The sequence below is a fragment of the Rhinopithecus bieti genome, unplaced genomic scaffold (assembly GCF_001698545.2).
Source record: "Rhinopithecus bieti isolate Rb0 unplaced genomic scaffold, ASM169854v2 scaffold_5179, whole genome shotgun sequence".
Taxonomy (NCBI): Eukaryota; Metazoa; Chordata; class Mammalia; order Primates; family Cercopithecidae; genus Rhinopithecus; species Rhinopithecus bieti.
The window spans coordinates 1,016,732-1,029,036 of record NW_016804741.1 but is presented as its reverse complement, the minus strand read 5'-3'; the positions used below and the strand labels follow the sequence as shown (position 1 = coordinate 1,029,036).

The window sequence follows — 12,305 nt, the reverse complement described above, 5'->3', positions numbered from 1 at the left end:
CAGCCTCAACCACCCCAGCTCAGTGATTCTCCCACCTCAGCCTCCAAATAGCTGGGACCGTAAGCATGCACCATCACACCTGGCTAATTTTTTAATCATTTGTAGAGACAAGGTCTTAACATGGCCCAGGCTGGTTTAGAACTTTTGGGATTAAATGATCCTCCTTACTTGGCCTCTCAAATTGCTGGGATTACAAGCAAGAGCGAGGGCACCCAGCCTCATAATCGTTTTTTATATAATCTAGATACAAGTCACTAATCAGCTATATGGTTTACAAAAGTTTTCTCCCATTCTGTGTGTTCTTTTACAATTTCTTAATGATGTATTTGGAAGCACAAAAGTTTGAGTTTTGGGTTTTTTTTTTTTTTTTTTTTTTTTTTTTTTTTTTTTTTTTGAGACGGAGTCTTGCTCGGTGTCCCAGGCTGGAGTGCAGTGGCATGATTTTGGCTCACTTCAACCTCTGCTTCCTGGGTTCAAGCGATTCTCCTGCCTCAGCCTCCCAGGTAGCTGGGATTACAGGCACCCACCACCACGCCCAGCTAATATTTGTATTTTTAGTAGAGATGGGGTTTCACCATGTTGGCCAGGTTGGTCTCGAACTCCTGACCTCAAGTGATCTGCCCGCCTGGGCCTCCAAAGTGCTGGGATTACAGGCAAGAGCCACCATGCCCAGCCAAAAGTTTTTATTTTGATGACGTGCAATTTATCTATGTTTTCTTTGGTTGTTTGTGCTTTTGATGCCATGAGCCACCGCGTCCAGCCAAAAGTTTTTAATTTTGATGATGTGCAATTTATCTATTTTTTGTTTTGTTGTTTGTGCTTTTGATGCCATATGTAAGAAACTATTATCTAAGTTAATAAATATTTACTATTTTTCTCTGAAGAGTTTTATAGTTAATTTAACTTTTACTTTTGGGTGTTTGATCCATTTTGAGTTAGTTTTTGTGTATGGTACAAGGCAGGGGTCCAACTTTTTCTTTGGCATGTGGATATCCAGTTGCCCCAACATCCTTTGTTGAAAAGACTATTCTTTCTATTTAATTTTCTTAGCATGAAAACTTGATTTCCAATCTGTTTGGTTCTAGTAGTGACATCCTCTTAGTTCTTTTATTGTACTGTATTTTTTTCCTTTGTAATTTCAACTATCATTTACCTGACTCTGGGCACCTGACAGTCACCTCTGATTTGACTGAAGTTTAAACCTAACTCTTTAGGCCATTGAAGTTCCATTGATGTCCACACCCTGCTATGACAGAACAGAGTAGATGTATTTACACATACTTTTATTTTCTCTAATTACTTAATAAAACAGCCATCCTAATTCAAAGAGAAAGCTAAGGACATGTTTTCCCATTTAGTCCTACATGGCACAGTTACTGGGAATGTAATGAATATCTGCCACACAATGTTCATTATATCAGAACATAATTTACTTAGTAAAGTTGAGGAAAATTTGTGGCAAAATTCAAGGGAAAATGTCAAAAAAAAAAAAAAAAAAGCTTAAAAGTGGGCATATTGGAATTCCTAACACCATTCATTTAGAAGGCTCATTAGGAAACAAAAATATCCTAAGATGACATTTCAGACTCTCCCAAATCTGGCACCTTTAGTCTCCATACATGGATTCCCAATGAAAAACCTTCATTGTAGTCAAGTCAGTCTCTTTGTTCCTGCCAAATATATATGCTCCTCTATCACTCCAATGAACTTAAACATTCATTAAACAATGACTACCAAGCATTCCCACTAGAAAGAGGTCTCCTTTTTATATCTATAGAATTAACTCCTACTTTAAGATCTAGCTCAACAATGTTGATCACCCCAGCTCTTAGAAACTTAACTTCTCTCAAAGTCCATAGTTGTTGCTTGTCTATTTGGCACGACATATTAGCCATCTTGTTGCTACTGCTGGTTAGCTTTCATTAAGTGCCTCTATAACCTAGTTCTCTGGCTCACCACCTCACACACGTTATGTATTCAACGTATATTTTGTGGAGGATAAAACCCGGTTCTTAGAGAAGATGTCCTTAAATAACCCTCTTCCTTCTAAGTCTATCAGCAGTATAGTCATATGACCTGAAAGTTTTTAAATGATCTTGCTGACATCTTAATTCTACTACAGATTCTGTGACAAAGTCATGTGGCTGGAACCAGAGTTCCCTGCCAGGGGCTGGCACATTGCACTTCTCACACAATAGAAGGTGAGAAGATCTAAGAGCCTTAAAATCAAGCAGATGCAGATTAGTGCAATCCTCAAGTTCAATCAAGTTCTGAGCCAATAAAAACGTGTGATTTCTAGCAATCAGGAATGAGTGGTTTTTAAGAAATAAGGTAGTTGGGATACGCTTGCCATTATGGATAAAGTGATAACATCTGGGAAAGGACACACGGTAATCTGTAGACTATGTCATGCAATATTCTTCTCTGTATAAATGACTTGTTTCCTGTATGAATGTTTTCAACTTTTCTGATGAGTCAATGGGACACACATGTAAAAAATGGATTGCTCTGTAGAAAACAGAGGTAACTTCTGGAACTTCCTTCAGTTATTATTTGTAAATAAGCAGAATTGAACCTCAACTCCTTCTGAGGACTAATTAGGAATTACAAATAAATCAACTATCGTCATGCTGCTGCGCACTGATTTTTAATAAGAACTGGTTATGGCTTCATATAGAACTACACCTAACATGTTAATCAGAAAAGCACTGCATTTCCTCCAGTTTCTGTTCGCTTCTAAAGCTGATTATTATTTTTACTATTTTCCTTGCTATATTAGCCCTTTAATTTGTTTCAGACTTATGTTCGTTAAGCCAGAGAAAGCCTGCTTTATACAAGGAGACCCTGGGCCTTGGAAGAAATAAAAATGGCCAGTGATGACAGTCCAGAAAAAGCTGTGTTCATTTTTTACGTTTAGAAGACCATACTTCTAAATCATGACTATCACTGAAACAGAGATACATTCATTTATTGTTGAGTCCTGCTTTACCCTGAGATGTTCCATGAACACTGAGAATGCATTTCCTTTGTTCTAATTCCAGTCTCTGAATCAGAGCCAACTAGAGTGGGCTCTTCATAAATATGCATTGAATGCCTGACTGAGTATTAATGTAGGGCAGGGCTCTGATTAGCAAGTGCTACCTGCAGGGAGCAGAAAAAATACCACAAATGGAGGTAGGACGCTATTAGCAGATTTTATTTCATTTTTTCCTGAGGCTTGGAAATAATCACTTCTCTCTCAGGTCAAACTTCTCCAGCTCTCTCGCTTCAGGAGGTGAAAAGATCTCAAATAAAAGGCCTCTATATGAGGATCTCTTTCGCTGGTTGCTGGAGGAAGAGCATGAAATGAGGGAAGAAGCAAATTGCTTCTAATTTGTTTCTGGTTTATTGCTTTCCTGCCAGAAACAGCACAAAACCTTACATCTTAACTTGAAGGTGAAATACTTGTTTTGACAACTTGTTAGCATAGATCTCGGTATACAAAATAAAAGGTAATGAGGCTATGACAGTCTGAAGGACATCGGCAAATTAAAATTTAACTTATTTATGGATTTTATACAAAGATTCCTCTCCCCTTTGCAGATAAAACGACTGCATCCAACTTTATGCAGATTTAACTAAAAGAAAAAAAAGTCTTTTGTGAACCACCTGGGCCAATACTTAGTTGGCTTAACTGCAATTTCAGTGCCTTGTCAGGCTGCAGAGCCTGAACTAGGGAGATGCACCGGGCCCACTTGCAGGCGGGCCCCAGATGCACCCAAGACCCACGGACCATGGGCACCCGGGGCCTCCCGACCTCGCAGCCTGTTGCTAGTGGGTGAGGCAGGAGGACAAGTGCGACTCAGGCCCCGAGTCAGGCTGGGCGTGCAGAGAGGTTAGAATTACACCCAGACGGTGAACAGTCGTTCCTTTACCCTGCTCTGGCTAGGAGCTAAACCTTGTAGTCCCAGACCCTTTCGCTTTCGCTTTCCTGCTCAGACCCAACAGCACTTTCCGGACGACGGGCGGCTCCACTGCGATCAAAAGCCAGGGGTAGCGGGAGGGAATTCGTGAGAATGCAGCAGACGGAGCATTCTTTCCTTTCTGAGCAAGACGTGAGAGAGTCCGAGTAGCTTGGAGGAGGGACCGGGTCAACTAACTCTGCAGGGCGGAGCGAAAACGCTGGAGGACTAAAGAGCTTAAGAGCTGATCCCCCCCTTTGAGTCGTGATACGGTCCGAAGCGGGGAGGGGCGGGGCGAAGGAGGCTCCCCCTGGCTCTCCCCGCCCCTCACCCGCCTTCCTAGCAGAGCGGCCGCGGGTGGGGGAGCGCTCGCCCCGCAGGCCCCACCCCCGGCGCCGGCGTCCGAGCTCCGCCCCTCGCCGAGCCGCCCCTCCGCGGCTGCAGCGAGAGCTAGCCTACCTCTGCGGACGCCGCCACCGCCGCCTTTCTCCTCTTGTCGGCGGGCGGGGGCCGCGCCCGGCGGCGGCTCTGCCCTAGGTGGGTGGCGCTGCCCAGGCTGCAGCTGAGCGCCCTGCGCGGCGCAGCCGGGTCTCCAGCGTGTACCGCGAGGTGACAGGTGCAGAGTCCGGGCTGAGGACCCACCTGCAGCCGCAGCCGCCGCCGCCGCCGCGATGCCCACCATGCGGAGGACCGTGTCGGAGATCCGCTCCCGCGCCGAGGGTGAGGGGCCGCTGAGGCTCGGGGCTAACCCGGGTCGGGCGGCGAGTGTGCGTGTGAGTGTGTGTGTTTATCTTGGAAGAGACCGCATCCCACCTCTTCCCCGTCGGCAGTCCGACTGTCGCGCCCAGCCCCTAGTGGACCCTTCCCCCCGCGCTGCCCCCAGTGCACTCGTACACCCTTTCCAGGCTCCAGTACCTTCGAATGGGTGTTCTCGGCGGGAGCCCCGAGGCGTGTTTAGCACCGCAGTCACTGAGAGCACTCGCCCTGCCCACCTCCCTCCCCACCAGCTCGATTTCCACTCAGCTTCTCCATCCTATGTGAGCAGATCCCCAGCCCGCTGCCTCTGTCTCCAGCGCCCACCGTTTTGCAACCCCCTATCTGAGCTCCCAGCGAAGCGAGTTTGCTTTTCCCGGGCTGCAGAATCCTTTGATCCGTAGTCCCTTGCCTCTCGGAGCGCGTGGAGCCTGCATAGGGGCCGGGTGCCGAGTGGGTCCCCTGCATTACAGCTTCTGCAATTCTGCCTCCCGCAGCGGAGTCCCACCAGCTCGCGTTTGAGGTTTCGTTTTTGTTTCCCTTTTGCCCGAAACCCTCACTTCCACCAGCTGACCTGACTTTTTAGCCAGGTGGAAGCTGTTTTCTTTGCTCCACCTGGGGCCAGCTCTTGAATGGCCACAGTTGTCAACACTGAGCAACAGATGCTCCGGGGTAGAAGCAAGTAAGCTTTCCCAGGGCCCAGACTCTTCATCGTATCCGAGGAGCCATCAACATCCTGCCTGCCATGTGGCAGGCACTCTGTAAATATTATTTGATTTTGCTCGCGTCAAAGCCAAGACCATAAATATCCCAAGGTTTGTTTGTCTTCTCCCATAAACCTGTACTTGAATCCTGCAGAGGGTGAAATAACATGTTTTTCAGAAATCTATCTTGCCATCATCACTGATTCCCGCTCTTCCTCCCCACCTCCATCTTTTAATGTAAGACGGTGGTAAAGTGGTTTTAGAAAAAAAAAAAAAGATATATAAGTTAGGAGAATTGGATTTCAGAGGTGGAGACAGGTCATTTTTTCTCCTTAGGGTCTCCCTGAAAAATAGGGTCCCTGAAATTTTCTGATTGCAGTATTTCGGAAGTATTAAATGAAACTGCTGTGGGGAGAAGGCCACACAAGAGTCAAAACTGGCCTATGTACTACATAGGAATTTGGTACACACTGTCTTTTGTAATACGCCAAAAAATATATAGGGCATTATAGTTTTACATACACAGTTGAATACATTATAATATTTTAAAATGCACACTAAAATTCATTTTTTTTACATTTCTGAGTGAAATTAGTCATAGAGGTATGAAAATATAACGGTAATAGTTGGTGGTGTTCTTTTAAATAACAGTAATTGATGGGTCATATATTGTGGGAAATAGGGGGAAGAGAAAAAATCTGAGAGCACTGCAAAACCTGTGGCATGTGAGGGGATTACAGGGCTGCAGTACTGTTCTTGATTGACTTGTGTATTTTTCAAAGTACTTTTACAATGATTACCTTATGGAACCTTACAACACTCCTGGAGGTTGGTGAAGGTGGAGTGCCATCTGATAGTTGAGGAAACTGTGGCCCATTATGGTTTAGTAATTTGCTCAAGGTCAAGTAACTAGTTCAGTGACACATTTGGATTAAGAACTCTGGGAAAACAAGAACTGCTGCTTGTTTAATCTTCGTATTCTGTGTGCGGCCAGCACAGTGTCAGGGCCATAGTGGTGCTTGGTGAATAACTCTTTCCCCTGATATTGGTTGATTCCAGTTATTATAGCTTCAGCATTGTGCTTGGGACGGTGGTGAAGACAAATGATGATTCTGTGGGGCTGGCGTTGTAGCTCATTGCCTGCTCTGCCCACACTTTTCTTTCCTAAGAAATATAGTCCTACCTTTCCTAAGGAATATTCTCCTTTGAGAGAGGCCCATGCTGCCTAGATGGCCTTGTTCTGAACTGCAGCCTTTTTGGCCTCAGCTGATTGGACTATGGTTGGCTCCTGACCCAGGGGCAACCAATTCTTATGTGACTCAGACACTTGTAACCTTGTGGTTTGGCTCAAAAAGAGTCTCTGTGTTAATCATCTCTCTCTTGGAAACCTTAAAGTTAGAGATTTAGAGTCAAAGCAGAAGGGAACAGAGGTAAATAGGCTGGTAGGGGAGAGAATGGATGGCCATAATAGGTCATGGGAATGCTGCTGATAGAAGAAAGCAGAAACTGGGTGAGTAGAGAGATAGCAAAGAGAACGGAATTGATGGGCAGACACAGATCCTGAGAGAGGGTGGCCAGACCTTGAAGCCTGCCCTCCCCGAATTTTATAGCCCTAGTTCCCAAGTAGCATTAAAATAAGCTCTTTTTCCCCCACCTTGAAATGACTTGAATGGGTTTCTGTTCCCTGCATCCAGATTGGCCAGATGTATGACTGTCATGCCTGTAAGTTGTTTACAACCAAACTGAGGAGAAAGGACTTAAAAGGGAATAAATAGTCTAAGGGGATGTTGTTAATGGAACATTGTGCATGCCGTGGGGGGACGCAGGACCTGTGGATGATTAGGAATTTAGTACATACTTGTTCCTGAACATGAGGCCTGCCGAGTGAACATTTCATTGAGGTGTGATTTGAGATGAGCCCTCAAACAGTGCTTCTCAAACTCAAAGGTTCATAGGAATCACCTGAGGATCTTGTTAAATGCAGAGTCTGATTCAGGAAGTCTGGAGTCGGGCCAGAGTTACTACATTTCTGACAAGCTCACAGGTAATGCTGAAGGATGCTGGCCTGCAGATCACAGTCTAAGCAGCAGGATCCTAAAGGATACTGACATCTATTTCTATAGTTAGGAGAGTGTTGAAGACAGTCCTGATATGAACAAATGGAGAAAGTGAACACGGCTTATATCAGAGTTCTTAAGGAAATTGGCCGAGAGCATAGGGAAACTTGGAAGGAGTAGGCTGTAAGTTTGGATAGGTAGACTACTGCCAGATTACAGAGCATTTTAAATGCCAAGGTGAGTCATTTGGACACAGGACCAAATATATGAACAGGATCGTAGAGTTCATTGAATCTAATTTCTTATTTAAGTGTAACTCCAATATATAATATCTAACAGGGCCAGTTGGGTGCCACATCGTTATAAGGGAGGGACATCCTGAAAATAGTAACTTAGTAAGTCTGGAAGTGTGTTGGCTGGTTTGGAGGAAAGGGTATTGTAGATAGACTGTTGCAAAACAGTCTTAAAATGACAAAAGTCAGAATTAGTATTGGAGTGGAACAGTGAGAATGGGAAGGGAGGAATCAGATTTCTGCAGTTGTCTACTGAATTTCAACTACTGTTACAGGCAGGCACTTGGGATACTTCAGTTAACAGAAGAGGAAAAGTGTGGCCCCTGGAGGTGCTTACTTTCTAGTGAGGCAGGAGACAAAACACATACAAAATACGCTAATTATAGAGTTTGTTGTGTGGTAAATGCTATGAGGAAAATGAAGAGAAAGTGAAATGTTTAAGGTGGGTGGACGGATTGCAATTTTAAGCAGATTAGTTAGGCTAGTCCTCATTGAAAAGTTGGCATGAAGGAAATAAGAAAGTTGGCCTGGTAGGGATCTGGGGGAAGGGTGTTCCAGCCAGAGCAAATGCCCCAAGGCAGGAGAGAATCTGGAATTAGGAGTAGTGAGAGGAAGAATAGTAGGAAATGAGGTCACAAAGGTCATTATATTAGTCTGGTCTTAGGCTGCTAATAAAAACATACCCAAGACTGGGTAATTTATAAAGAAAAAAAGGTTTAATGGACTCAGAGTTTCACATGGCTGGGGAGGCCTCACAGTCATGGCAGAAGGTGAAGGAGGAGCAAAGGCAAGAGAGCATGTGCAGGGGAACTGCCTTTTATAAAACCATCAGATCTCATGAGACTTACTATCATGAGAACAACACAGGAAAGACCTGCCCCCATAATTCAGTTGCCTCCCACCAGGTCTCTTCCACAACACTTGGGGATTATGGGAACTACAATTTAAGATGAGATTTGGGTGGGGACACAGACAAATTATATCAATCATATTATAGGACTTTGCTATTTAGTGAATATTTAGTAAACATAGGGCAGGAGAGAGAAAGACTTTTTTTTAAAAGGCAATTCTGAAGCAATAATTTAGAATTCTAATGTTAATAAGTTACCATGGATCTTACTGGGAATAGCATATTGATATTTCATTGGTAATAACATATTGGTAATGTGTTCATAAATTACCAGGGATCATATTGGGCTGGCTCATGAAGATTTAGTTGAGTAAATCTGTGGTGGGCCTGGGGATTCACCTTGTTAATGAGCCTCCCAAGATATCCTGGTGCTGGTGAAACACATTTTGAAGAAATTCCCATTACAGTCTTGAACTTGATTGGTTGAGAAAATCTATTAAGCAATAAGGAAATTGGGAAGAAGGATTAATAAAATAAGAGATTATACTAATTCAAATTTTGAGGTAACTGGGACATCTAAATGGACATGTTTCAAAGGTAGTTGGAAATTTTGAGATGAGATGTGGGAAACCTCAAACTTAGGAATCTTGAGTTGAGAAACAATAGTTGAAATCTGATAGTGGAAAAATTTGCCAAAAGGCAAGAGTAGGTAAAGCAGAAGACTAAGAATTTTAGGTCTCTTTATTTAGCTGTCCCAGATAAATCAAATGGGTGTTTGAACTTAGCATTTGTAATCTGGAAACAGACTGAAATAATGGTAGCTTACACTAAATAGTTTTTCTCACTCCTGTAAAACTAGTATGGAGGTAGACGGTCAGGGTTGGCTGTGCTTGCTACACAAAGTCATAAGGGATGTTGACTCCTTGTGCCTTTCTGCTTCACCGTCCTGAGAGTTTGACTTCCATAAAGTCACAGCATGGTTGCTGGGGTGCCAGCCATCATGTACAATAGTTTTAGCCAGGAGAAAATGGAAGGGTGAAAGACAAACAGGTTTTCCAGAAAGCGCCACACAAAAGCTAATGCTTATTTTACATTGGTTTCCATTTGCAGGGCAAGCTGGGAAATGGAAATTTCCAGGTGGACACATTACCCAGTGCTGTGTTACAAAAGGAAAAGGGTGTATGGTTATTGGGCAGTGTATTAGTCCATTTGCACACTGCCAATAAAGACAATACCCAAGACTGGGCAATTTACAAAAGAAAGAGGTTTAATGGATTTACAGTTTCACATGTCTGGGAGGCCTCACAATCATGGCAGAAGGCAAGGAGGAGCAAGTCATATCTTACATGGATGGCAGCAGGCAAAGAGAGAGCTTGTGTAGGGAAATTCTCATTTTTAAAACCATCAAATCTCATGAGACTTATTCACTATCTCAAGAACAGCATGGGAAAGACCAACCCCCATGATTCAATTACCTCTCACCAGGTTCCTCCCATGACACATGAGAATTGTGGGAGTTACAATTCAACATGAGATTGGGTGGGGACACAGCCAAACCATATTCCACCAACTGGCCTGTGCCAAATCTCATGTCCTCACATTTCAAGACCAATCATCCTTCCCAACAGTCCCCCAAAGTCTTAACTCATTTCAGCATTAACTCAAAAGTTCACAGTCCAAAATCTCATCTGAGACAAGGCAAGTCCCTTCTGCCTATGAGCCTGTAAAATCAGACTCAGGTTAGTTAATTCCTAGATACAGTGAGGGTACAGGCATTGGGTAAACACAGCCATTCCAAATGGGAGAAATTGGCCAAAAGGAAGGGGCTACAGGCACCATGCAAGTCCAAAATCCAGCAGGGCCATCAAATCTTAAGGGTCCAAAATGATCTCCTTTGACTCCATGTCTCACATCCAGGTCATGCCAGTGCAAGAGGGGGGTTCCCATGGTCTCAGGCAGCTCCGCCCCTGTGGCTTTGCATGGTACAGTCCCCCTCCTGGCTGCTTTCACAGACTGGCATTGAGTGTGGCTTTTCCAGATGCACGGTGCAAGTTGGTGGTGGATCTACCATTCTGGGATCTAGAGGATGGTGGCCCTCTTCTCACAGCTCTACTAGGCAGTGCCTAAGTAGGGACTCTGTGTGGGGGCTCTGACCCCACATTTCCTTTCCATACTGCCTTAGCAGAGGTTCTCCATGAGGGCCCTGCCCCTGCAGCAAACTGCTGTCCAGGCATCCAGGCGTTTCCATGCATCTTCTGAAATCTAGGCAGAGGTTCCTAAACCTCAGTTCTTGACTTCTGTGCACCTGCAGGCTCCACACCACGTGGAAGCAGCCAAGGCTTGGGGCTTGCACTCTTTGAAGCAACAGTCTGAGCTGTACCTTGGCCCCTTTTAGTCACAGCTAGAGTGGCTGGGACAAGGGACACCAAGTCCCTAGACTGCACATAGCAGAGGGGCCCTGGGCCCAGCCCATGAAACCGTATTTTCCTCTTAAACTTCTAGGCCTGTGATGGAAGGAGCTGCCATGAAGTCTCTGATATGCCCTGGAGACATTTTCCCCATTGTCTTGGTGATTAACATTCAGCTCCTCTTACTTGTGCACATTTCTACAGCGGGCTTGAATTTCTCCTCACAGAATGGAATTTTCTTTTATATCGCATTGTTAGGCTGCAAATTTTCCAAAATTTTATGCTCTGCTTCCCTTTTAAAACTGAATGCCTTTGACAGCACCTAAGTCATCTCTTGAATGTTTTGCTGCTTAGAAATTTCTTCTACCAGATACCCTAAACTATCCCTCTCAAGTTCAAAGTTCCACAAATCTCTTGGGTGGGGAGAAAATGTTGCCAGTCTCTGCTAAAACATAACAAGAGTCACCTTTGCTGCAGTTTGCAACAAATTCCTCATCTCCATCTGAGACTACCTCAGCTTGGATTTCATTGTCCGTATCATTATCAGCATTTTGGTCAAAGCCATTCAACAAGTCTCTAGGGAGTTCCACACTTAAAGGCGTACCCGAGACTGGGCAGTTTACAAAAGAAAGAGGTTTAATGGACTTACATGGCTGGGGAGGTCTCATAATCATGGCAGAAGGCAAGGAGGAGTAAGTCAGATCTTACATGGATGGCAGCAGGCAGAGAGAGCTTGTGCAGGGGAACTTCCATTTATAAAACTATCAGATCTTGTGAGACTTATTCACTATCACGAGAACAACATGGGAAAGACCTGTCCCCATGATTCAATTTCCTCCTACTGGGTTCCTCCATGACATGTGAGATTTGTGGGATCTACAATTCAAGAGATTTGGGTGGGGACACAGCCAAACTATATCAGGCAGGCAACAGAATCAGTCACAGTGAAGTTCTCAGATTACCAAAGGCTCTTGCTTGGATAAAATAGAAACTGCTCTGGAGCTTCTACTTTACATATAATAAGGATTAAATTGTTCAAAACTAAAGAAGTGCACACACAGAAAAACTTCACATACCTATCCAGTGGTTTGCGTTTTCTTCTGTTGAATACTATAATGCTAAAATATAACGACATTTATTTTATTATGTAAAATATGTGCTAAGCGATGTGTCCAGAAGTTGTTTTAGGAATTGTTTTTCTAAATGGCAACTCTAAAATGTTTTAACTATGTAGAATACTATGTTTTATTTACATAAAAGGTAACAAAAGGAATAAAAAGCAATTTTTATAAATTTTAT

At 43.9% G+C, this 12,305-nt stretch overlaps 1 protein-coding gene across 1 annotated transcript in view; it reads left to right on the top strand.

Annotated features, from left to right (window-relative positions):
- The first annotated feature begins 4,335 nt into the window (after positions 1 to 4,335).
- ATP8A1 (ATPase phospholipid transporting 8A1) overlaps positions 4,336 to 12,305 on the top strand; it is a 283,721-nt gene continuing 275,751 nt past the window's right edge. The window contains exon 1 of the mRNA XM_017870339.1: positions 4,336 to 4,661. Within this exon, the coding sequence (XP_017725828.1) occupies positions 4,613 to 4,661 (49 nt within the window). The 5' untranslated portion in view covers positions 4,336 to 4,612. The remainder of the gene's footprint in view (positions 4,662 to 12,305) is intronic.